The sequence below is a fragment of the Ahaetulla prasina genome, chromosome 3, assembly GCF_028640845.1.
Source record: "Ahaetulla prasina isolate Xishuangbanna chromosome 3, ASM2864084v1, whole genome shotgun sequence".
Taxonomy (NCBI): domain Eukaryota; kingdom Metazoa; phylum Chordata; class Lepidosauria; order Squamata; family Colubridae; genus Ahaetulla; species Ahaetulla prasina.
Genome location: NC_080541.1, coordinates 106,015,121 through 106,041,238, shown reverse-complemented (window position 1 = coordinate 106,041,238; position 26,118 = coordinate 106,015,121). Strand labels below are relative to the sequence as shown.

At 40.2% G+C, this 26,118-nt stretch overlaps 1 protein-coding gene across 1 annotated transcript in view; it reads left to right on the top strand.

The window, feature by feature from the left end:
* Window positions 1-26,118, top strand: part of XRN2 (5'-3' exoribonuclease 2) — an 84,617-nt gene that overhangs the window by 39,600 nt on the left and 18,899 nt on the right. The window contains exons 20-27 of the mRNA XM_058175329.1: window positions 3,596-3,668; window positions 5,027-5,110; window positions 6,325-6,422; window positions 6,534-6,613; window positions 13,379-13,435; window positions 21,877-21,945; window positions 22,097-22,231; window positions 24,420-24,559. Of these exons, the coding sequence (XP_058031312.1) occupies window positions 3,596-3,668; window positions 5,027-5,110; window positions 6,325-6,422; window positions 6,534-6,613; window positions 13,379-13,435; window positions 21,877-21,945; window positions 22,097-22,231; window positions 24,420-24,559 (736 nt within the window). The remainder of the gene's footprint in view (window positions 1-3,595; window positions 3,669-5,026; window positions 5,111-6,324; window positions 6,423-6,533; window positions 6,614-13,378; window positions 13,436-21,876; window positions 21,946-22,096; window positions 22,232-24,419; window positions 24,560-26,118) is intronic.

Here is a 26,118-nt window from a genome sequence, read left to right as displayed (position 1 = left end):
CTATCTGCCAGGAATTGAGAGGGCCAGATGCCATGATCTTAGTTTTCTTAATGTGAGTTTCAAGCGAACTTTTGCACTCTCCTCCTTCACCCACATCAAGAGGCTTTTTAGTTCCTCTTCGCTTTCTGTCATTAGGTGGTATCATCTGCATATCTGAGGTTGTTGATATTTTTCCCGGCAATCTTAATTCCAATTTTTGATTCATCCAGCCCCGCCTTGCTCATGATGTGCTATGCATATATGTTAAATAGGCAGGGTGATAGTATACAGCCTTGCCGGACTCCTTTCCCAATTTTGAACCAATCAGTGGTTCCATGTCCAGTTCTCACTGTTGCTTCTTGACCCGCATACAGGTTTCTCAAGAGACAAATGAGATGGTCTGGCACACCCATCTCTTTAAGAACTTGCCACAATTTGTTGTGATCCACACAATCAAAGGCTTTATCATAGTCAATGAAGAAGTAGATTTTTTCTCGAACTCCCTAGCTTTCTCCATGATCCAGTGTATGTTGGCAATTTGATCTCTAGGTCCTCTGCCTCTATGAAATCCTGCCTGTACTTCTGGTAGTTCTCGATCCACATACTGCTGGAGCCTAGCTTGTAGGATTTTAAGCATAACCTTACTAGCATGTGAAATGAGTACAATGGTGCGATAGTTTGAACGTTCTTTGGCATTGCCTTTCTTTGGAATTGGAATATAAACTGACCTTTTCCAATCCTGTGGCCACTGCTGAATTTTCCAAATTTGCTGACAAATTGAGTGTAGCACTTTTACTGCATTGTCTTTTAAGATTTTGAATAGCTCAGCTGGAATACTGTCTTCTCCACTAGCTTTGTTGTTGCTCAGATTTCCTAAGGCCCATTTGACTTCACATTCTAGGATGTCTGGTTCAAGGTCAGTGACCACCCCATCATGGTTATCAGGGACTTTAAGCTCGTTCTTGTATAGTTCTTCTGTGTAATTTTGCCACCTCTTCTTAATCTCTTCTGCCTCTGTTATGTCCCTATCACTTTGGTCCTTTATCATGCCCATCTTTGCATGAAACGTTTCCCTTCATATCTCTGATTTTCTGGAAGAGATCTCTGGTCCTCCCTATTCTATTGTTTTCTTATATTTCTTTGCACTGTTCATTTAAGAATGTATTCTTATCTCTTCTAGCTATTCTGTGGAATTCTGCATTCAACTGGGTGTATCTTTCTCTTTCTCCCTTACCTTTTGCTTCCATTCTTTCCTCAGCTATTTGCAAAGCTTCCTCAGACAACCATTTTCCTTTCTTGCCTTTCTTTTTCTTTGGGATGGTTTTAGTTGCTACCTCTTTTACAATGTTGCAAACCTCCGTCCATAGTTCTTCAGGCACTCTGTCTATCAGATTTAATTCCTTAAATCTATTTGTCACCTCTACAGTATATTCATCAGGGATATAGTTCGTACCTGAGTGGCCTGGGGCTTTTTCCTACTTTCTTCAATTTAAACCTAAATTTTGCAAGGAGAAACTCATGATCTGAACTACAGTCAGCTCCTGGTCTTGTTTTTACTGACTGTATAGAGCTTCTCCATCTTTGGCTGCAGAGCACATAGTCAATCTGATTTCTGTGTTGACCATCTGGTGATGTCCATGTATAGAGTCGTCTCTTGGGTTGTTGGAAAAGAGTGTTTGCTATGACCATCGCATTATCTTGACAGAATTCTATCAGTCTGTGCCCTGCTTCATTTTGTACTCCAAGGCCATACTTGCCTGTTCATCTTTTGGCTTCCTACTTTAGCATTCCAATCCCCCATGATGATAAGGACATCATTTTTTGGTGTTAATTCTATCAAGTGCTGTAGAGCTTCATAGAACCAGTCAATTTCATCCTCTTCAGCACCAGTGGTTGGGCATAGACTTGGATTACTGTGATATTGAATGGTTTGCCTTGGATTCGGACTGAGATCATTCTGTCATTTTCGGGATTGTATCCCAGTATTGCTTTTCCTACTCTTCTATTGCTTTATGAAGGCTACTCCATTTCTTCTGAGGGATTCTTGCCCGCAGTAGTATACCTGATGGTCATCTGAATTAAATTTACCCATTCCTGTCCATTTTAGTTCACTGATTCCTAAGATGTCGATGTTCAGTCTTACCATCTCGTTTGACCGTGTCCAGCTTACCTTGATTCATGGATCTTACATTCCAGGTTCCTATGGAGAAAACATCTTTACAGCATCGGACTTTCCTTTCACCACCAGATACATCCACAGCTGAGTGTCCTTTTGGCTTTGGCCCAGTCACTTCATTCTTTCTGGCACTACTAGTACTAGCCCTCTGCTCTTCCCCAGTAGCATATTGGACACCTTCTGACCTGATGGGCTCATCTTCTGGTGTCATATCTTTTTTCCTTTTTGTACTGTCCATGGGGTTTTCATGGCAAAGATACTGGAGTGGGTTGCCATTTCCTTCTCCAGTGGATCACATTTTGTCAGAACTCCCTGCTAAGACCTGTCCATCTTGGGTGTCCCTGCACGGCATAACTCATAGCTTCATTGAGTTATGCAAGCCCCTTCGCCACGACAAGGCAGTTATCCATGAAGGGGTTTCAGGGTTTACTGGTAGCTAATTAACTGTTGTCTTTTCGTGCTTCTATTTGACCACAGCACACAATGAAGCAATCCCTAGCTGAGGGAAGAAAGGAAATATCACCACTTTTATCTCCACTTTTTAAATATTTAAATTTTTAAACAAGAACTTTGTTTATGAAATCTATAGTAATTAAAACAAGGGATGAACAAGGAAAAAAAACTTTGCTTGTGTAATGGGAATTTTGTTGGAACATTGGATAGAAAACAGAGAGAAGGATATAAAAATGAACTTTAATTACATTAATGTTCATGCCTGAACTTTTGAATTTTAATAGTTTCTGTACCAGTTCCTTGTTGGAAAAAGAGATTCTGTTTTGACTGTAAGGGGAAAAGAGATGCATGATTTTTCAATCTCTGGCTTATGGTTGAAGGGATGATTAGGCTAAAATAGAATGAAAGTGAAAGAGGAGTAACTAGCCAATGGGCATGTTCTCTCCTTGATCATGCCCCTCCCTCTTGCTTTGCATGGATAAGAGGAATTGAAAGTCGAGCTCTCTTTGGATCAAGCTCTGAGTTTCTCAGCATTTTCCTGCCGAGAAACAAAAACCAGCCTTACCCCTGCTATTAGCATGCTCTTATAGATATGTTCAATAGCTGCTACCTTTGTGAGTTCTAATGTACACTTGTGTGCCCAAATTATCCAGCACTTAAAAGGTTTATTTTATTTTATATGAAGCAGCCTGGGAATTTGGGAGGAGGAAGAGGGAGTGGAACATAGGAAGCAAAAGTTTGCTGATTGCATAGCTTTTGCACTTAGTTTAATGACTCAGATTCAGGGCTTAGTTAAAAAGTGTAAATTTTACACCTTGAAAATGTATTTTTAAAATTTAAATTATTGCTTTAGAATAGTTTGTAAACTCCTTTCTTTAAACAAAATGCTCTTTGAATTACATTTCAAAAAATAATAGTGCCTTCATCCAACACTGCAGATTTCTAAATCATTGTAATAATACAATGTTATTAATGTTATTAAAACAGGATTCAAGTATAATTGACTTCTATCCTGAGGACTTCGCTATTGATCTGAATGGGAAAAAATATGCTTGGCAAGGTAACTATTTCATCATGAGGTCAATATTTGTATGGTTAGTCTTGGGAATAATTTTAAGAAAACAGGAAAGACGTTCCATTTATAGATTTGCTAGCAGTTGCTAAACTGATTTCTATGTGCTGTTTTCCTTAATGGATTTGTAAAAAATAATAAACCAATAAAGATTGAATGAGTTGTGATACATAGTAATTTCAGCATATCTAGATGGAATTTATTGCTGTGACTAAAATAAAGTAACATTTTAGATACTTAATAATAAGCTTTTTGAATAGTTTTTATAATAGAAAAATCAGTGTGAAGTGCTGTATTTTATATGTTCTGCCCAGGATCATGCAAGAGGACTCTACTTGCACAGCTGTCCTCTTCCTTAGTTGCATTTTGCCTCTCCTCAACCCATTTTTCCTCTGGAGAAAGCCAGGAAATATGCTTGGCTGTAGGGCTCTTCCGCTGATAAATTAACCTATTAAATGTCACTCTAAAATAAATTTCTTGCTTTTGCAATTTCTTTGTATTTTTATTAGGATGTTTAGAGATTTGGTATTTGTAATAGGTACAACTGGAAGTTGTCTTTTTGCACTTATTATAATCAACACGTATTGATTATGTGTATTTCAACTTCTTAACTTCAGTCATGACCATAATCCAAACTCAAGAGGTTTGTTCTTTGTAGTGAAATGTGGTTTAAGATGGCTCCAGATGGTACTGAACATTTGTTAAATTTGCTTAGATTGTATGTTACTTTTTTCTTTAGCTCTATAGACTATTCACATAAGACTAAAATTTCAAAAAAAATCTGTTTCAGAGATAAATGCCGGTTTAGTCCCATTAATAGCACTTAGACTTATATACATCTTCAGACTGCTTTGCAGCCGTCTCTAAGCGGTTTATAGAGTCAGCAAATTGCCCCCAACAATCTGGCTCCTCCTTTTACCCACCTCGGAGGATGGAAGGCTGAGTCAACCTTGAGCCGCTCAGAATCGAATTCCTGGAATGAGCAGTTGAGTTAGCTTGCAGTACTGCATTCTAACTACAGTGCTACCACGGCTCTTAAAAAAACTTTATTGAAAATTATTCTAACATTTCTGGGAAGGTAAATGATGGATATACACTAAGTGTAAAATTAACAAAAGTGGGTAAGTGCATGTATTTTCTTTTCCTTCTTTCCCCACCTTCAGGGAAAGTCAATGATCTTAAGTTAAATTTTTTAAGTCCATGATTTTGATGGAAGAGCTAAATATATACTTAATTATCTCTTCTTGAAATCCAGTGTTATAATTTGGTTTGCCCAAATATCTTTTAAAACTTTCTCCTTGATATTGTTAGAGATAAATGTAAGTTCCAATTGCTTATTTTCCTAGGGGTTGCTCTGTTGCCTTTTGTTGATGAACGCCGTCTAAGAGCTGCTTTGGCACAGGTGTATCCCAACCTCACTTCTGAAGAAAGTAAGAATTGCAGGATTGTAAAATGGTTTTAGATAGAACATTTTGGTAGTGAATTGAATTGAATTGAATTGAATTGAATTGAATTGAATTCTTTATCGGCGAAGTGTGATTGGATTGGATAGGACAGGACAGGACAGGACAGGACAGGACAGGATAGGATAGGATAGGATAGGATTCTTTATTGGCCAAGTGTGATTAGATAAGATAGGACAGGACAGAATAGAATTCTTTATTGGCCAAGTGTGATTGGACACACAAGGAATTTGTCTTTGGTGCATATAGTGATATTTATATATAAATAAAAGACATTAATTTCTGTTTCATTCTCAAGTAATTAGACAGTAAATATATGTGCCATCTTATACTATTCCAATCTTGGTCCTTCTAATTATTTATAGTACAAAAATATCTCATCACCCACCCACATTACCTTTTAAGTTGAATATTCTTTTTGTTAGCATAATTTTGAATCACATTTTGATCACATTTACATCAAATATTCAACTGAAATGCTATGGGGAACTGAGTTATTCAATACAATAATTCTACAAATTGTAAGAGAAGAAGAGGCAGAGTCGAGAGGACTCAGCCTAGAATTGTTAGATATCCACAAGCATTCCAAGTCCAGCCCCCTTTGAATTCCATTGACTTATCCAGCACCAATTTAGTGCTGACTATTATTTGACTAGATTCTTCTGAATTGGCTTGAGCAATAAATCTTAACTGGAACTTAATGTATGGTCCTGATTCTTTCTGCCTGACACCATTTCAACATAAAAATGCAATTTTGTCAGTTTTCTGTGACATGCAAACTATTTATATTCACCCTTCAGTGGCAAATAATAATAAAATCTGTATGCAAAATTGCAGAATGTAATAGTACCCTTCTATAGCTCTTCATGTCAAATACTTAAACAATGAAGAAAAACAGCAGAACATGGACCTGTTCTTTAGGAATTCTGACGAGCATCCAAGTATCTTTATTACATAAACTGTTATTCAGATTGACAAGTAGTCACAAGGGATGGAGACTACAGGAAAGAGATGTTAAGTTTCTCCTGAATAAAAGTAATATAAATTTTTCTTTGAAAAAGTGGTGTACAATTCAATAACTCCTATGTAAAATCAGAAGTCCTTGCAAAGGATTCCCACTGTCTACTCTTTTTAGACATTTCATAATGAAGTAAGTATTATTACTTTATTTCCTTTTCTAGACAGAAGAAATAGTCTTGGTGGTGATATCCTTTTTGTTGGGAAACATCATCAGCTTCATGACTTCATTCTTGAACAGTATAAGTCTAATGAAAAAGAGGTATGTCTTGTTATATTTCTTAGTTGTATGAAATGAAGTATGTCTCAACTACATAATTGTCATTAGAGCTATTTTGGTTAAGTTAATCAGGATTTTTTTACTCCTCAATAGCCAGTAGATATACCCCCTGAACTGTGTCATGGAATACAGGGAAATCTCACCTTGAATGAATATCCCATCCTTCCAGATGAGTAAGTACAGCTTATACTGTAATTAGTTTGCTGACAAATTGCTCATGGTTAATTTATTCCATATATGATAAGACTGCTTTGTTTTATTCATTGTCAATGAATTTTTAAAAATCTAGTCATATTAGAAGGAGAATAATGAGGAAGATCATCTGTGGATGTGAAAGTTGGAAAGAAGTATATACATTTGTGAAAATAAAGATGTAAAAGATCATCCCTCCCAAAACTACAAATACTTTCCCATGTAGGAAATCACTAAAGGGATTGATTGATTGAGTCTCTACATCGAAACTCTTGACAGTTCACAATAATTGTGCAACAGTTACAATAATTGCATTGCGTTGTAAATATAAGAATACAATCTTGGCAACATCATTTTGACCAGCCAAAAGCCTATGAATAGAATAGAATAGAATAGAATAGAATTTTATTGGCCAAGTGTGATTGGACACACAAGGAATTTGTCTTGGTGCATATGCTCTCAGTGTACATAAAAGAAAAGATACGTTCATCAAGGTACAACATTTACAACACAATTGATGATCAATATATCAATATAAATCATAAGGATTGCCAGCAACAAGTTATAGTCATACAGTCATAAGTGGAAAGAGATTGGTGATGGGAACTATGAAACGATTAATAGTAGTGCAGATTCAGTAAATAGTCTGACAGTGTTGAGGGAATTATTTGTTTAGCAGAGTGATGGCCTTCGGGAAAAAACTGTTCTTGTGTCTAGTTGTTCTGGTGTGCAGTGCTCTATAAGTGTCGTTCTGAAACAGTTTAGGTCCAGGATGCGAGGGATCTGCAAATATTTTCACGGCCCTCTTCTTGATTCATGCAGTATACAGGTCCTCAATGGAAGGCAAGTTGGTAGCAATTATTTTTCTGCAGTTCTAATTATCCTCTGAAGTCTGTGTCTTTCTTGTTGGGTTGCAGAACCGCACCAGACAGTTATAGAGGTGCAAATGACAGACTCAATAATTCCTCTGTAGAATTGGATCAGCAGCTCCTTGGGCAGTTTGAGCTTACTGAGTTGGCGCAGAAAGAACATTCTTTGTTGTCCTTTTTTAATGATGTTTTTGATGTTAGCTGTCCATTTGAGATCTTGCGATATGATAGAACCCAGAAATTTGAAGGTTTCTACTGTTGATACTGTGTTGTCAAGTATTGTGAGAGGTGGAAGTATGGAAGGGTTTTTCCTAAAGTCTACCACCATTTCTACGGTTTTGAGTGTGTTCAGTTCCAGATTGTTTTGGTTGCACCACAAGGCTAGTCGTTCGACCTCTCGTCTATATGCGGATTCGTCATTGTCTCGAATGAGACCAATCACTGTTGTGTCATCTGCGAACTTCAGTAGCTTAACAAATGGATCATTGGAGATGCAGTCATTGGTATACAGAGAGAAGAGAAGTGGGGAGAGCACACAGCCTTGGGGGCCCCCTGTGCTAATTGTACAGGTATTTGATGTGATCTTGCTTAGCTTCACCTGCTGCTTCCTGTTTGTTAGGAAGCTTGTGATCCACTTACAAGTCTGTTCCGGTACCTGTAGCTGGTTTAGCTTAGTTAGAAGAATGTCTGGAATGATGGTATTGAATGCTGAACTAAAGTCTACAAAAGGACCCTTGCATAGGTCTTTGGAGACTCAAGATGTTGTAGGATGTAGTGCAGAGCCATATTAACAGCATCATCTGTTGATCTATTTGCTCGGTATGCAAATTGCAAGGGTCTAAGGCGGATTCGTGATGATTTTCAGGTAGGAAAGCACTAGCCTTTCAAAGGTTTTCATGACTACAGATGTTAGAGCAACTGGTCTGTAGTCATTCAGTTCCTTGATGGTGGGCTTCTTCGGCACTGGGATGATGGTAGAGCGTTTGAAGCAAGAAGGAACATAGCACATCTCTAGTGATTTATTGAAAATATGGATGAAGATGGGGCCAATTGGTCAGCACAGACTTTTAAGCAAGAAGGAGTTATCTTGTCTGGGCCTGGAGCTTTTCCTGGCTTTTGTCTGTGAAATAGGTCCTGCACTTCCTTTTCTGTGATCACTAGGGTTGTGAACCCAATGAAATGGGGTCAGTTGTAGGAGGCTTGGCTGTTGTTGGTGTGTCTGAGATGGGGTTGTGGAGATAGGTGGCTGTAGTTTCCTTTCAAACCTGCAGTAAAACTCATTCAGGTCATCTGCCAGTTGTTGAGTAGCTGCAGCTGGGAAGTAGGGGAGGGAGTGGATGAATGACCTGGAAATTGTCATTGAACATTAAAAATATGACCACAGCAGTCTGGTAACACTGAATTTCATTCTCTTGGGAAAAATACCGTGTTTCCCCAAAAATAAGACCGGGTTGTATTTTCTTTTGACTGCTGAAAAAACAGCTAGAGCTTCTTTTAAGGAGGGTCTTATTTCTCTCCCCCCCCGTACCAGTATGAAGCGGGGGGTTGAGCGGCCCCTTGTGCCAGCTTCCCGAAGGGTCACAGCAGGCCATCCCACCATCCATGAAATAGCTGCTTCGTGAATGCTGCTCAGGCCACCGTCTTCTGCAAACGTGGTAATCTCCCCTCTCCCCCACCTGCAAATCGTCCTTTCAAAGAGGAGCTTCACCACGAGTAAGAGGCAGATGGAGGCAGCATTTCTTCTGCCTGTCCTCCTTTTCTCAGTCTATGCTGCCCGCGCAGAGCCAATAAGAGAGCTGTAGCGCCAGCCAGGGCCTGAAGAGTGCCAGACTCAGCATAGCTGTAAGCCCGATGCCTGCAGTACTGAATAGGCCTTTAGGCCAATGCTCAGCAGCCCAAAGGGGGCAGCAGGCGAGGCAGCACAGGCAGCACGGCTCCATCTGCAACACCAGCAGCATGGGGCCTGCCGCAGCCGAGAAATATCCCAGCAGTAGCTGGGCCAGCAGGCAGGCTGGGTGAGAAGCTTTCCTCTGGCCAGGTACTGAAGCTCCACCACTGCTACTGGTGGGGGGGAGAGAGATCTGGGCTGGCGGCGATGTGTGCTCTCTCTCTCTCTCTCTCTCTCTCTCTCTCACACACACACACACACACACACGTCCCTCACACACACATACACCCTCCAAGGCAGCTACATCCCTTCACCAACCTGCTTTCCAGCTCCATTCTCCACTGTGCATGCAGGGCAAGAAGTCTGTTGTACTATAGTAAAAAAATAAATACAGTAGTTCAGGCTTTCCAACTTCTCATGAACAAAAAAAATTGTGTGAAGTTCAAAGGTCTCAACTGGTTTTTTTAACCGTAGTCCCACAGACTTCTTGTCCTGCATGTGCAGCGGAGAACGGAGCTGGAAAGCAGGTTAATGAAGGGATGTGGCTGCCTTGGATGGGGGTATGTGAGGGACCTCTGTGTGTGTGTGTGAGTGAGAGAGAGAGAGAGAGAGAGAGCACATCACCGCCAGCCCTCTTGAGGTTGGATTGGATCTCCCCCCCCTTCTCTTCCCCTCTCCCCCAGAGGCAGTGGCTGGCCGACATGGAGCTTCTCACCCACTCTTCCTGCTGGCCCACCTGCTGCTGGGACACTTCTCAGCTGCGATAGACGACATGCTGCTGGCGTCGCAGGTGGAGCTATGCTGCCTGTGCCGCCTTGCCCGCTGCTGTCTTTGGGCTGCTGAGCCCAAGCCTGCATGCCTGCTCAGTGCTGCAGGCGCTGGGCTACAGCTACATTGAGCCCGGTGCTCTTCGGGCCTTGGCAGGCGCTGCAACTCTCATTCCAGCTGTGCGTGGGACGGTGGCAGGCGAGGCAGCATGGCTCCACCAATGGCCACTCATGAAGAGGCGAGGCAGGCTGGCGACACTCTGGTTTTCAGAGATTTTCAATCGGATCTTGTTGATGGGCTGGGCCGGGTGGCAGGCAAGGTGGTTGCAAAACTGCCGTAAATGAGGCAGGCACCAAAGGTGACTAGGGACAGCCCTACGCCTGCCTTCACAGCCGGTAAGAGAGCCGCAGTGCCCGCCAGGGTCCAAGGAGCATCGGGTTCAGTGTAGATGTATGCTAAGCCCAGCATCTGCAGCATCAAATAGGTGTGCAGGCTGGTGCTCAGCAGCTCAAAGGCAGCAGGTGAGGCGACACAGGCAGCATGGCTCCACTGACAAGTGCAGCACTGTCAGGAGGGCGAAGAGGCCAGCAGCAGCATGGGCTGTCACTTGGCCATTTAAAGACTTGTGGATTTCAACTCCTAGAACTCCCCGGGTCCATTGGAGTTGGAAGTTCGATCACACCCCACGAGGAATCCTCCATGCTGGCGGACAGTTGTCTGTGAAAGCTGAGATGGACAGCCAGAGGAGGGGAGGGGGAAGAAGGGAACGAGAAAGCATAGACCTTTCTCAGCACAAAGCTTCATAGAACGCAAATCAAACTGATGAAGGGGGGGATTTTCCTGTGAGTATGGTGTTAAAAGTTAACATTTCAGAAATGTTACCTCCAAAGGTCTCCTGGTGCAACACTCTGCTGCAGCTTTAGAGCATACCCCCGCTTTCCCTGTGAAGGATTGCAAGCCTGGAGGCTTCGCCTTGCTCCGAACAGCAGGAAAATCCCCCCCCCCCATTTCCCTGCCGATAGTTCTATCCTTGGGGACCTCTGCACAGATGCACATCCCAAAAATACTCCCTCTGAAGCCTTCAGCCTTTCAATCCTGCACAAAGAAGGTGGAGGTTTGCTCCGAAGCTGCGGCAGAGCATTGCACTGGGAGGCCTCCGCAGTGAGACAGAATGAGAGGCAGCTCCCGGCCCTTGCTGGCTCAGCTGATCTGTGGACCGTAATTAAGGGGCCAAGCCTCCATGAGGTGACCAGGGAAGAGAAGGGCTGCCTCCTGTGCTAGTCACGCCCCCTTCACTAGGGCTTATTTTTGGGGTGGGTCTTATATTATGCCCATTTCCCCAAAAATCAGGCTAGGGCTTATTTTCGAAGGTCATACTTTTGGGGAAACACAGTAGGTTCTTGTATTCTGTAGGTTAGCTCTTTGTTGACAAAGTTTATCCCTATGATGCATTGTTTTGTCCAATTAAAGTTTTGGTGCTTTAATATTATAAACCATCTGGAGTCTTTTGATTCTAGTGATATGCAAGAGAATGATATATATTTATAGTTAAAGCCCCAAGTGGGTTTCAGGCTAGTGTTAGCTAATCTTGTGAAGAATTTGCTGATATGTAAGCATTATTTTTTTAAGAACTTGCAGAGAAGTGATTTGTGAATATAGGATCTTGTTATATCTTGTAAATATATTTTCTTTTATGTTTTATTAAAATCAGTTGTATGATTAACTCATTTTAACCTCTTCCAGCATTTATAACCTGTACATTTTCATAAGTACCGTATTTTTCTGACTATAAGATGCACCAGAGTATAAGGCACACCAAGATTTCGAAGAGGAAAACAAGAAAAAAAAATAGTTTCTGGCCTCCACGCGTCTGTTTTTTGACCTCCCCAGCCCCCAGGAGTGCTGTGCAGGCCTCCCAAACCCTCTGCACGTCCTGTTTTTGCAAAAAACGGGCCCTCCCAAACCCCCCCACGAGTTGTGTTTTTGCCTTTCCCAGCCCCCAGGAGCACTCTGCAGGCCTCCCAAACACTCTGCGCATCCCATTTTTGGGAAAAACCGCCCCCTTTTTGGCCTTCCAAACTCCCCACACATCATGTTTTTGCTCTCCCCAGCCTCCAGGAGCACTCTGCAGGCCTCCCAAACCCTCTGCGCATCCTGTTTTCATGAAAAATGGGCCCTTTTTTGGCCTCCCAAACCCCCCACTTGTCACGTTTTTGCCCTCCCCAGCCCTTAGGAACACTCTGCAGGCCTCCCAAACCTTCTGCGCATTCTGTTTTTGGGAAAAACAGGCCTGTTTTTGGCAAAAATGGGACACACGAGGCGGGGTTTCAGGAGGCCAAAAATGACTGTATTCTGTGTATAAGACGCACCAACACTTCCACCCTGTTTTGGGGGGCGAGTGTGTCTTATACACCAAAAAGTACAGTATAAAGGATTAAATTAATTCCTGAACAAAATAGTGAGTATATATAAACAATATGATTTTTAAACAAAAGCAGGAAATTCAAAAGATAAAATAGAAAAAAACTATCATTAAGCCATAATACAAGAAAAGTATAATATGTATTGAGAAAGTGTGGTTTAGAAAATTTGCTGAGAGGCTTAATGGGAAAATAGAATAAAGATACACTAAATGAGACTATGAGCATGGGATTGAAGATAGGACTTAAAGCAGGCCCTGCACTTGTGACAATATGATAGGAAGAAGAAGAAGATTGAAGATAGGACTTTAGGTTTGCTAAAGAATAATAGAGGAAGAAATAACTAACTTGAATTGATGTGAAGCCCTGGTACTAAGTGCTCTGTTTTTATTAAATTCTATCTTCCTGTTCTGGTTTAAAAATAAATGTTGATTATTCCACTTTATGCACTAGTTTCTTCTTAAAATGATATATCAACAGACCTGACATTTTGAAATATTAATTTCAGTATTAATTTCCTCCTTTTCCTTGCTTGAATTGAGGCAAATTGCTGTTGCTTTTAATCTTTCTGTAGCAGTGCACGCTTAAAACCATGTTGCCTGAGAATTTTATCTCAGGCATGTTAAAATATTTGTACATTTTGTGTTGGTTACTTAGACCACTTAACTGTTCTATTACACAAAAGGCAAATGTTCTGGATTATGGCCATTGACAATTTATGTTTGTGTTCTACCATTCTCTACAATCATGAAGGTTTTTTATTTGAAATGAAGAGTTTTTGCCTTTCCCCTTAACCATTAGATCAGTGCCATCTCCTGTACCGCTGCTGCGTGATCTGACACAGAATTCTGCCATAAGGTAAATTTTAAATTCAGATTATAGTATACCATCTTTTACCAATCCTGGTTTATCATCTAACTGTGTCACAGATAGGTAGAAGAGAAAATAGAGGTTATCCCTTTATATTACAGGCTTTTGGTGTTTTGGGTTCACAGTCAACTGAAATGTTAAACCTTAGAAAATAATTTGCCTTTTGTTCAGTAATTATGATCTTAGTTCCATAAATTCCTTTGCTAGTCTCATATGCGGACGGTGATTAGAGGCCTATCTCTGTCTTTATCTTGTCATCTAGAACTTCATAATCCTGCTGCATATTTATTTACATTCTGTATTCCCCATAAGATTACACTAGTGAATCCGATGAAATAACATGAATGATTCTAAGAGAATCTATACAAGAGTTCATTAATTGTAATCCATAGATCATTCACTTCTCTGCCCTTATTTAGTTCATTTCTCGAGACAAACACAATTCTGTGACTCATGTAGAAATAGACCGTTGCCTCCTGAATGATGTGGTAATTTTTTCCATCATCCTCTGTCAAAGGAAATCTATTGTGGGACTAAAGTGTGCCTTCCATTTTAATTGCAAAAACAATATTTTTCTGAATCCATGGGAAAAAACAATTCCTTTCTTCTTTGAGATGGCAAGTCTTAAATAAAGTTTATTCAGACAAAATAACCCTTTAGTCTTTGCTTGCCTCCCACAGTAATGGAAGGGAAGAAGGTGGGAAAGAAAAATGATGGGAAGAAAAATGGCTTCCAGGATCAGATTGCCAAGGGATCAGGCTGCCAACAGGCTGTTCTCATGAAAAATGTTAGGTAGACACTAGGAGCTGGGTTCCATCTAACGCATTCACATGTGTCAGAATAGCTATACTTCGGGCTGGCTTTGATATGAAAGAAGATCCTGGCTTTTCCCTTCCAGCTTTTGGGAAGAAAAGGCAGTGAAAATTGTAGATGGCCATAGCAACTCCATGAGCAGTTCAAGGGTGCATGTAAACCTAGTGGGTTGTTCTTGCTTATACTATACTTGCCCCTTGTTGCATTTGCTGTCTTGTCCTTCTAAATGGTGAACAAAGCAAATAATCTCAACCAGGTTACTAAATATTTCCCAACTCCCAACAAATTCCATTGCTTCTCAGTTCATGTGCAGCGGAGAACGGAGCTGGAAAGCAGGTTAATGAAGGATGTGGCTGCCTTGGATGGGGGTATGTGAGGGACCTCTGCACAGATGCACATCCCAAAAATACTCCTCTGAAGCCTTCAGCCTTTCAATCCTGCACAAAGAAGGTGGAGGTTTGCTCAAACTGCGGCAGAGCATTGCACTGGGAGGCCTCCGCAGTGAGACAGAATGAGGCAGGCACCAAAGGTGACTAGGACAGCCCTCGCCTGCCTTCACAGCCGGTAAGAGAGCCGCAGTGCCGCCAGGGTCCAAGGAGCATCGGGTTCAGTGTAGATGTATGCTAAGCCCAGCATCTGCAGCATCAAATAGGTGTGCAGGCTGGTGCTCAGCAGCTCAAAGGCAGCAGGTGAGGTGACACAGGCAGCATGGCTCCACCAATGGCCACTCATGAAGAGGCGAGGCAGGCTGGCGACACTCTGGTTTTCAGAGATTTTCAATCGGATCTTGTTGATGGGCTGGGCGGGTGGCAGGCAAGGTGGTTGCAAAACTGCCGTAATGAGGCAGGCACCAAAGGTGACTAGGACAGCCCTCGCCTGCCTTCACAGCCGGTAAGAGAGCCGCAGTGCCCGCCAGGGTCCAAGGAGCATCGGGTTCAGTGTAGATGTATGCTAAGCCCAGCATCTGCAGCATCAAATAGGTGTGCAGGCTGGTGCTCAGCAGCTCAAAGGCAGCAGGTGAGGTGACACAGGCAGCATGGCTCCACCAATGGCCACTCATGAAGAGGCGAGGCAGCATGGCTCCACCAATGGCCACTCATGAAGAGGCGAGGCAGCATGGCTCCACCAATGGCCACTCATGAAGAGGCGAGGCAGGCTGGGTGAGAAGCTTTCCTCTGGCCAGGTACTGAAGCTCCACCACTGCTACTGGTGGGGAGAGATCTGGGCTGGCGGCGATGTGCTCTCTCTCTCACACACACACACGTCCCTCACACACACACCCTCCAAGGCAGCTACATTGAGCCCGGTGCTCTTGGGCCTTGGCAGGCGCTGCAACTCTCATTCCAGCTGTGCGTGGACGGTGGCAGGCGAGGCAGCATGGCTCCACCAATGGCCACTCATGAAGAGGCGAGGCAGCATGGCTCCACCAATGGCCACTCATGAAGAGGCGAGGCAGCATGGCTCCACCAATGGCCACTCATGAAGAGGCGAGGCAGGCTGGCGACACTCTGGTTTTCAGAGATTTTCAATCGGATCTTGTTGATGGGCTGGGCCGGGTGGCAGGCAAGGTGGTTGCAAAACTGCCGTAAATGAGGCAGGCACCAAAGGTGACTAGGGACAGCCCTACGCCTGCCTTCACAGCCGGTAAGAGAGCCGCAGTGCCCGCCAGGGTCCAAGGAGCATCGGGTTCAGTGTAGATGTATGCTAAGCCCAGCATCTGCAGCATCAAATAGGTGTGCAGGCTGGTGCTCAGCAGCTCAAAGGCAGCAGGTGAGGTGACACAGGCAGCATGGCTCCACCAATGGCCACTCATGAAGAGGCGAGGCAGGCTGGGTGAGAAGCTTTCCTCTGGCCAGGTACTGAAGCTCCACCACTGCTACTGGTGGGGAGAGATCTGGGCTGGCGGCGATGTGCTCTCTCTCTCACACACACACCCTCCAAGGCAGCTACATCCTTCACCAACCTGCTTTCCAGCTCCATTCTCCACTGTGCATGCAGGGCAAGAAGTCTGTTGTACTATAGTAAAAAATAAATACAGTAGTTCAGGCTTTCCAACTTCTCATGAACAAAAAAATTGTGTGAAGTTCAAAGGTCTCCTGGTGCAACACTCTGCTGCAGCTTTAGAGCATACCCCGCTTTCCTGTGGAGGACTGCAAGCCTGAGGCTTCGCCTTGCTCGAACAGCAGGAAAATCCCCATTTCCCTGCCGATAGTTCTATCCTCTGCACAGATGCACATCCCAAAAATACTCCCTCTGAAGCCTTCAGCCTTTCAATCCTGCACAAAGAAGGTGGAGGTTTGCTCCGAAACTGCGGCAGAGCATTGCACTGGGAGGCCTCCGCAGTGAGACAGAATGAGAGGCAGCTCCCGGCCCTTGCTGGCTCAGCTGATCTGTGGACCGTAATTAAGGGGTCAAACCTCCATGAGGTGACCAGGGAAGAGAAGGGCTGCCTCCTGTGCTAGTCACGCCCCCTTCACTAGGGCTTATTTTTGGGGTGGGTCTTATATTATGCCCATTTCCCCAAAAATCAGGCTAGGGCTTATTTTCGGAGGTCATACTTTTGGGGAAACACAGTAGGTTCTTGTATTCTGTAGATTAGCTCTTTGTTGACAAAGTTTATCCCTATGATGTATTGTTTTGTCCAATTAAAGTTTTGGTGCTTTAATATTATAAACCCTCTGGAGTCTTTTGATTCTAGTGATATGCAAGAGAATGATATATATTTATAGTTAGAGCCCCAAGTGGGTTTCAGGCTAGTGTTAGCTAATCTTGTGAAGAATTTGCTGATATGTAAGCATTATTTTTTTAAGAACTTGCAGAGAAGTGATTTGTGAATATAGGATTTTGTTATATCTTGTAAATATATTTTCTTTTATGTTTTATTAAAATCAGTTGTATGATTAACTCATTTTAACCTCTTCCAGCATTTATAACCTGTACATTTTCATAAGTACTGTATTTTTCTGACTATAAGATGCACCAGAGTATAAGGCACACCAAGATTTCGAAGAGGAAAACAAGAAAAAAAAATAGTTTTTGGCCTCCACGCGTCTGTTTTTTGACCTCCCCAGCCCCCAGGAGTGCTGTGCAGGCCTCCCAAACCCTCTGCACGTCCTGTTTTTGCAAAAAACGGGCCCTCCCAAACCCCCCACGAGTTGTGTTTTTGCCTTTCCCAGCCCCCAGGAGCACTCTGCAGGCCTCCGAAACTCTCTGCGCATCCCGTTTTTGGGAAAAACCGCCCCCTTTTTGGCCTTCCAAACTCCCCACACATCATGTTTTTGCTCTCCCCAGCCCCCAGGAGCACTCTGCAGGCCTCCCAAACCCTCTGTGCATCCTGTTTTCATGAAAAATGGGCCCTTTTTTGGCCTCCCAAACCCCCCACTTGTCACGTTTTTGCCCTCCCCAGCCCTTAGGAACACTCTGCAGGCCTCCCAAACCTTCTGCGCATTCTGTTTTTGGGAAAAACAGGCCTGTTTTTGGCAAAAATGGGACACACGAGGCGGGGTTTCAGGAGGCCAAAAATGACTGTATTCTGTGTATAAGACGCACCAACACTTCCACCCTGTTTTGGGGGGCGAGTGTGTCTTATACACCAAAAAGTACAGTATAAAGGGTTAAATTAATTCCTGAACAAAATAGTGAGTATATATAAACAATATGATTTTTAAACAAAAGCAGGAAATTCAAAAGATAAAATAGAAAAAAACTATCATTAAGCCATAATACAAGAAAAGTATAATATGTATTGAGAAAGTGTGGTTTAGAAAATTTGCTGAGAGGCTTAATGGGAAAATAGAATAAAGATACACTAAATGAGACTATGAGCATGGGATTGAAGATAGGACTTAAAGCAGGCCCTGCACTTGTGACAATATGATAGGAAGAAGAAGAAGATTGAAGATAGGACTTTAGGTTTGCTAAAGAATAATAGAGGAAGAAATAGCTAACTTGAATTGATGTGAAGCCCTGGTACTAAGTGCTCTGTTTTTATTAAATTCTATCTTCCTGTTCTGGTTTAAAAATAAATGTTGATTATTCCACTTTATGCACTAGTTTCTTCTTAAAATGATATATCAACAGACCTGACATTTTGAAATATTAATTTCAGTATTAATTTCCTCCTTTTCCTTGCTTGAATTGAGGCAAATTACTGTTGCTTTTAATCTTTCTGTAGCAGTGCATGCTTAAAACCATGTTGCCTGAGAATTTTATCTCAGGCATGTTAAAATATTTGTACATTTTGTGTTGGTTACTTAGACCACTTAACTGTTCTATTACACAAAAGGCAAATGTTCTGGATTATGGCCATTGACAATTTATGTTTGTGTTCTACCATTCTCTACAATCATGAAGGTTTTTTATTTGAAATGAAGAGTTTTTGCCTTTCCCCTTAACCATTAGATCAGTGCCATCTCCTGTACCGCTGCTGCGTGATCTGACACAGAATTCTGCCATAAGGTAAATTTTAAATTCAGATTATAGTATACCATCTTTTACCAATCCTGGTTTATCATCTAACTGTGTCACAGATAGGTAGAAGAGAAAATAGAGGTTATCCCTTTATATTACAGGCTTTTGGTGTTTTGGGTTCACAGTCAACTGAAATGTTAAACCTTAGAAAATAATTTGCCTTTTGTTCAGTAATTATGATCTTAGTTCCATAAATTCCTTTGCTAGTCTCATATGCGGACGGTGATTAGAGGCCTATCTCTGTCTTTATCTTGTCATCTAGAACTTCATAATCCTGCTGCATATTTATTTACATTCTGTATTCCCCATAAGATTACACTAGTGAATCCGATGAAATAACATGAATGATTCTAAGAGAATCTATACAAGAGTTCATTAATTGTAATCCATAGATCATTCACTTCTCTGCCCTTATTTAGTTCATTTCTAGACAAACACAATTCTGTGACTCATGTAGAAATAGACCGTTGCCTCCTGAATGATGTGGTAATTTTTTCCATCATCCTCTGTCAAAGGAAATCTATTGTGGGACTAAAGTGTGCCTTCCATTTTAATTGCAAAAACAATATTTTTCTGAATCCATGGGAAAAAACAATTCCTTTCTTCTTTGAGATGGCAAGTCTTAAATAAAGTTTATTCAGACAAAATAACCCTTTAGTCTTTGCTTGCCTCCCACAGTAATGGAAGGGAAGAAGGTGGGAAAGAAAAATGATGGGAAGAAAAATGGCTTCCAGGATCAGATTGCCAAGGGATCAGGCTGCCAACAGGCTGTTCTCATGAAAAATGTTAGGTAGACACTAGGAGCTGGGTTCCATCTAACGCATTCACATGTGTCAGAATAGCTATACTTCGGGCTGGCTTTGATATGAAAGAAGATCCTGGCTTTTCCCTTCCAGCTTTTGGGAAGAAAAGGCAGTGAAAATTGTAGATGGCCATAGCAACTCCGCAGAGCAGTTCAAGGGTGCATGTAAACCTAGTGGGTTGTTCTTGCTTATACTATACTTGCCCCTTGTTGCATTTGCTGTCTTGTCCTTCTAAATGGTGAACAAAGCAAATAATCTCAACCAGGTTACTAAATATTTCCCAACTCCCAACAGATTCCATTGTTTCTCAGTTCATGTTCCTAAATTCAAATCTGGTCACGTGATGATTCAACTTATAACCACAAAAACCTATAACCAAAATTCTGGACTCAGTCGTGTCCAAAATTTTGGACACGATTGGATTCATATCATGTCCAGAATTTTGGATCACAAGTTGAGGATTACCAGTACTTCTCCCCCAAAGTAATTTGTGGCCATACAGCCCTCAGTGATTACTATAATCTCATTTTCTTTAAAAAAATTTTTTTGCCAAAGCTAGGGAATTTGCTATAGAATTCCCCATTCCTGTCGGCTTTATCTCTATCATAAGCCAAAGGAAAAAAAATTCTAATAATAACTGCTGGAATAGCAAATGGAGGCAGAAAGATAATATGTCTGTGTAGTTCCCACTTTTGAGAGAGCATCCTGTCTTCCATCCATTATTCTATCTTTTTCAGTTGCCTGAAACTTTTTTATCTAAGTTGTACATTGTTCGAGTGATAAGTGTTTCATCTTCTCTAGAACAAAAGGAGTTAATTCTTTTCTGCCAGGCACAACCTCAAGTGACCAAAAAGATCCTCTATATTAAGTCCAACTTCCATTCTGGTTATAGGATAGTATAATTATTTTTTTGTATGGATTGAACAACCTTTCTGCTAGTGTGGACCGTATATTGGTACTTTTTTTTAATCTGCCCTGATGCTACAGTAAATGGTGCTCTCACACAAACAGCCAAATCTGTTACAGCAGTTTCCCGCAATCTCCCAAAATATAGACTATGTAATGTAGTCTCCGTTTATCCTGTATTATGAAGGATTGGTAAACGAAAAGACAAAGAAATCCACTTGTTTTATTTTATTCAGATTATATTGTAAGGATATAAAAACAAATAAAAAGTGTATATTAAATGAAACATGCAAACATTAAACTATGTTTAAAGGCATATGTTACCAATCTTCCATAGATGTGTTCTGTAGCTTGAGAGGGTACATCAGAGAGCTAATTAATCTTTTGAGGCTTTTTATCTTTTGACTCAAAAATGGCATGCTTCATTAATTTCAAATTATTAGAGCCATAAAATATAAACCAAGTCTTATTGCTGTGCTCACCCAAGAACTTTTTATGATGGGAATTAGTTCCTTCTCTTGGACTTACCTAATCTTTTATAGCATCCCTATTTTCCCAGGCTTTTGGTGAGGGGCTGAGGAAAGGTTCTTAAATAGCAGAAGATTCTGTTTCCAAATTGTGACACATTTAGAGGGTAATATTAAAAAATGAAGTTGTGTGCCATGAGTACCCAATCCCTGTTTTCCAAAAAAAAAAAAAAAAGTTAGTATTTCTGGATCACCTGAAAAATGCATGTACTAACTAGATTACCTGCTATTTGATGACTCATGTTCAATTTGCAAAGACGTTGGCATTTTTAAAGGATGGCATTTCCCCCTAATGTGCGCATTTTTATGAACCAATATTTGACCTAAAATATTCTAAGATTGATCCTGATGGATTCCTTAAATTATATTCTTGTTTGTGTTTCTGCATATTCCTTTCACGTTTTTGCTTGAAAAGAAATCTGTAATAGATTTTTCCTATTTCACCAGCCCATCTGTTTTAAGAAGGTCAGAATCCTTGGGAAAATAAGCTTAAGAAATAGATCCATTTTAGATCCTTGTATCTGTTGGGTCTACCAATATAATTGACAGTAGTATCTTATGAGAAGATCTCTGAGATGAAGACTATGTATGTGCTGTAAAATTTTTCTGCATGCAATTGAATGAAAAGTCACAGAAAGCATCTGCATGGAATTATTTTACACACCTTATTAGAGGTGTTGTCCACTGATAAACATCTTGGATTTGCTTGCAAAATAAGGAGCAAGTAAACCAGATTGATAGGACACATTTGTCTTTGCAAGTGATAAGTTTGACTGGCCTGACTTGATTTCTGATTAATTTGGTTAAATGTTTATCTTAAAAAGGAATGAAACAGTGAGAAATGTTCATAGAGCTGAGCTATTGGTCTTATTAAAACTTCACAATTGTTTCAAAAAATTTTTGTTCCCAGCATCAACTTTAAAGATCCACAATACCAAGAAGACTATATTTTTAAGGCAGTTGTATTATCTGGGGCAAAGTAAGTATGTCTTTTTGAAAATATTTCTGAACCGTTTACTATATAATAGAATGTAGGTATCTATACTCTGTTGAAATTTGGACCAGATGACTCTGGTCTCTTCCGTTGTCCAGACACATATTATACTAAATAATTTTGTCTTAACAATCAGAAAACCTGCAGCAGTTCTGAAGCCAGGTGACTGGGAGAAATCTAATAATGATGGCAAATCTTGGAAGCCACAGCTTGGCTTTAATCGTGATAGGAGACAGGTTCACTTGGACCAGTCAGCATTCAGAACATTAGGGTAAGTAGTTATGAGCTTTATTGATTGTTAATTAGTATTATTCATCTACATTTATTTACTCATATAGGTAGTCCTCAACTTACAACAGCTTGTTTAGTGACCATTCAACCATTGCTACGGCACTGAAAAAGGGGACTTATAGCCACTTTTCACAGTTACGACCATTGCAGCATCCCATGGTCAAATGATCAAAATTCAGATGCTTGGCAACTGATTCATATTTATGATGGTTGCAGTGTCCCAGGGTCATGTGATCCCATTTTTTGATCTTGTGACAAGCAAAATTAATGGGGAAGCCAGATTCACTTAACAACTGTGTTACTGATTTCCTAACTGCAATGGTTCACTTTAACAGTGGCAAGAAATTTCGTAAAATGGGGCAAAACTCACTTAACAAATGTCTCACTTAGTAGCAGAAATGTTGGGCTCAATTGTAAATTGAGGACTATCTGTATTTAGCAAGAAAACCATACAGAGATGTTTATGTATTGAAATAACTTGATGCATTTTGGTGAGTAGATTAAGAGTGTTAGAACATTTTATGTTGAATAGATGGTAAAAATATGAATGTTTTTGGTGTTTTGTGTTATTTTTAGTGAAAAATAGATCCACAAGATGTTGGGTGATTTTAGCAATAGCCCTAAGACTTATATACTGTTCCATACTGTTTTAGAGAACTCTCTTAGTGGTTTATAATGTCAGCATATTGCCCCCAACAATCTGGGTCCTTATTTTACCAACGTCAGAAGGATGGAAGGCTGAATCAACCTTGAACAGATCAGGATCAAACTCCAGGCTGTGGGCAGAGTTAGTCTGCAATACTAACCACTGCGCCATCACCATGATTTTACATTTGGAATTAAACAAATTTCATGGGAGAATGAATATCAATAACAATTAGTAATATAATCTTCAGTGTTGAAAAATTATGCTTCTTAGTACCCATCATGGCAGAAAACTACATGGAGAAAGTTATATCTATTAATAAGCATGATTTAGCCACTATTGGTATAGAATAGACTAGATAGATCCTTAATTTGATCTAATAGGGTTCTCATATTTCTACAAAATAAAAGACTTTTATTTTCTCTTGAAAAATAAGCATATTCTTTGAATCCCCCCAAGTATTCTCAAATTTGAAATATTTTAGCATTAACTATGCTCTTGCCTTGTTTTTTTCTTCAGTTTCCTAAGTTTTTATCTGGCTGCTTGATGTGAAGGAGCATTTCAAATCATCTTGTATATGTGTGAAAAGCAAGCCCTCACCCTCTAGCTTTCTAGGACATTTGTTATATGGCTCTTTATAATGTGCTTATTTTATTTATTCCCTATTAATGGCAAAATGCTCCCAAGATGATACTGTATTTATGTGTCAGAGTTTATTTGCATGATATGTGAACCTATTCCATGAAAAGAATCATGATTTACAACCATCATGGATAACTTGAAGGCAAAAACAGAAACAAATGAGTGATGAATTATGCTCCCAAAATTCACTATTCTTTGAAATACCTATCGTTATATTTTTTATAAGTTAGTAAAGTAACTTAAATCAAGGTTTAGACTTTAGTGTGCTCTGAAGTCTTTTTTCATTCGATAGGACAAATGGAATCATGAATTCTTTCTCCCCTAAGTAGAGTCATATATAATCTTAGTTATATGGATTATTGTACTGTATTTACATAATCTTATTTTCTTCCAGTTACTCTGGAAGACTTTATAAAATCAGTGTGCATATATTTGAATGTGCAGAAAGCTGCTTACATAAGATTGGTTTCCCATAGTGATGGACATGCATAATGCATATGTCTATGATTAGATTTATATCCTGCCTTTCCTATGCTCAAGGCACAGGGTCTCCATTCATTTTATCCCAACAACAGCAAATCCGTGAAGTAGGAGCTGAGAAGGAGGACTGGCCAAAAATTATCCAGTGAGAATTCGTGGTTAAAAGTGGACTGGATCTTCCTGGCTCTAATCCATCACAATATCAGTTCTACATGACTCAAAATAAATATATTTCTACGTCCATATATCTGTTTGACCAGAGCTTTAGGAATATATGTTTGTGCTGGTCTGAAACGCAAGCCTCCTGCTTCATGGAATAATGTGAAAATGAGTTTCCTTTGGATTCCTTTATTTCCTAGAAAATTAATACTTGTTTTTGTTTTTCTTTCCTACATTATAGACATGCAATGTCAAGGGACAGAGGACAATCAGGAAGTGGAGTATACAGTAATATTGGGCCCCCTGGGGCTTACAATCAAGGAAACACGTATAGACCATTGCTAGGCAGACCACAGCATCAGATTCCCAAATTGCTGTCAAGTAAGATTTTTTTCATTTGCCTTCTTTGTCAAGTTTCTTTGTTGAATAAAACATTTTTGCTGATGTCATAGACATAATAGTAGTTTTTTGTTCTTGAGTCTGTTTTAAGCTATTTAAATGCATTTCTTCACAGAAGAGCTTCTCTTCTGTTAGGGATGAGAAGATGATCTGAGAATTATCCCATTCAATTGAAGCACAAATTCACATGTAGTCCCAGATCTTATGTTTTCCAACTCCATATTTTAAATAAGGCTGGTTATCTAACCCAGCCAATTTTAGAAGTGGTATTACACCTTTTTCTTACCAGTGGACACATAGCAAATTTTGAGTAAATATAGATGCTATCAGAAAATGGATCTGGTGGCATACACATCTCTCCCCATTGATAGGGAAATAATTTTCACAAGAAATTGGCTATGTTCACCCAATTCATTTGGTTGCATTCACTCAACATGCTAAATTTGATTAATATTAAATAAGGTTTTTTAATGGCATTTGTATGAAAGCCCATTTGGTGTTTGGGGTATTTAGTATTTCAGAGGGATTGTGTCTACATCTTTGGTGCTTCCCTAAAGAAACTATGTTCCTAGGAAAATATGTATGAGATAAAGAGGTATCAACAAGGTCTTCCTCCTGAAGTTTATTTTGTCTCCATAAGACATGAAAAGAGCTATAAAATTCTTGTTCCAGAATGGTTCTACCGTAAACAAGAACATTACCCTTATATTTGATCCTACTTGATGATACAGCAGTACCTCCCTCTCATTCTTGACAGCTGCTGATACCTTGAAAGCAAACTTACAGATCCATGAAAGATCATAGAATGGTACAAAATAAGCTAATGTGAGGTCCTTGGTGCTCTCTGAATTTGCTGGTTTCATTACAGACATTTCATTACCAAACTAGGATTTGAAAGCAGTAGGATTTGCTCTTATTTTTATATATTAGTGGCTTGCCCTGTCAGTTTTGCCAGGAGTATTCTTGATGGTTCCTTGTTTGGCTGTTATTAACTATTACCTTGTCTGTGTTGGTAGTTCTTTGATTGGGGTATTGTTTACTTCTTTTTTTTATTAAAAAGTTTTACAAAAAATTTTACCCATACATCCCCTCCTCCTCCCACCAACCCTTAAACATTATCTTCTTCTTCAAAGTATTTTGTATAATCCACCAAATTCATATATCCACCATATATAATAATAAATAGTATCAGCCCAACCAGATCTCCAACATTTAATTATAAATTCAAATACGTACACGCCAGTGTTTAGAATCTAGATACCATCTCTAAGACATTTTACAAAATTTTCTTCTTAAATTTTTAATTTATATAAATTTAACATTTAACCCAATCCCCTTTTATCATACAATCCTTAACTAATTCCATTTCTTATTCTATTTTTATCAACACCTTATATAACCCCTCAGTTTTTATCCAGAATAACTTAATTTTTAACAAATCCACCATATATAATCAAATATCATTGCATTTAAATTCCAGATACCATCTACAAAACATTTTATAAAATTTAACTAGTTCCATTCCTTATTCTATTTTATCA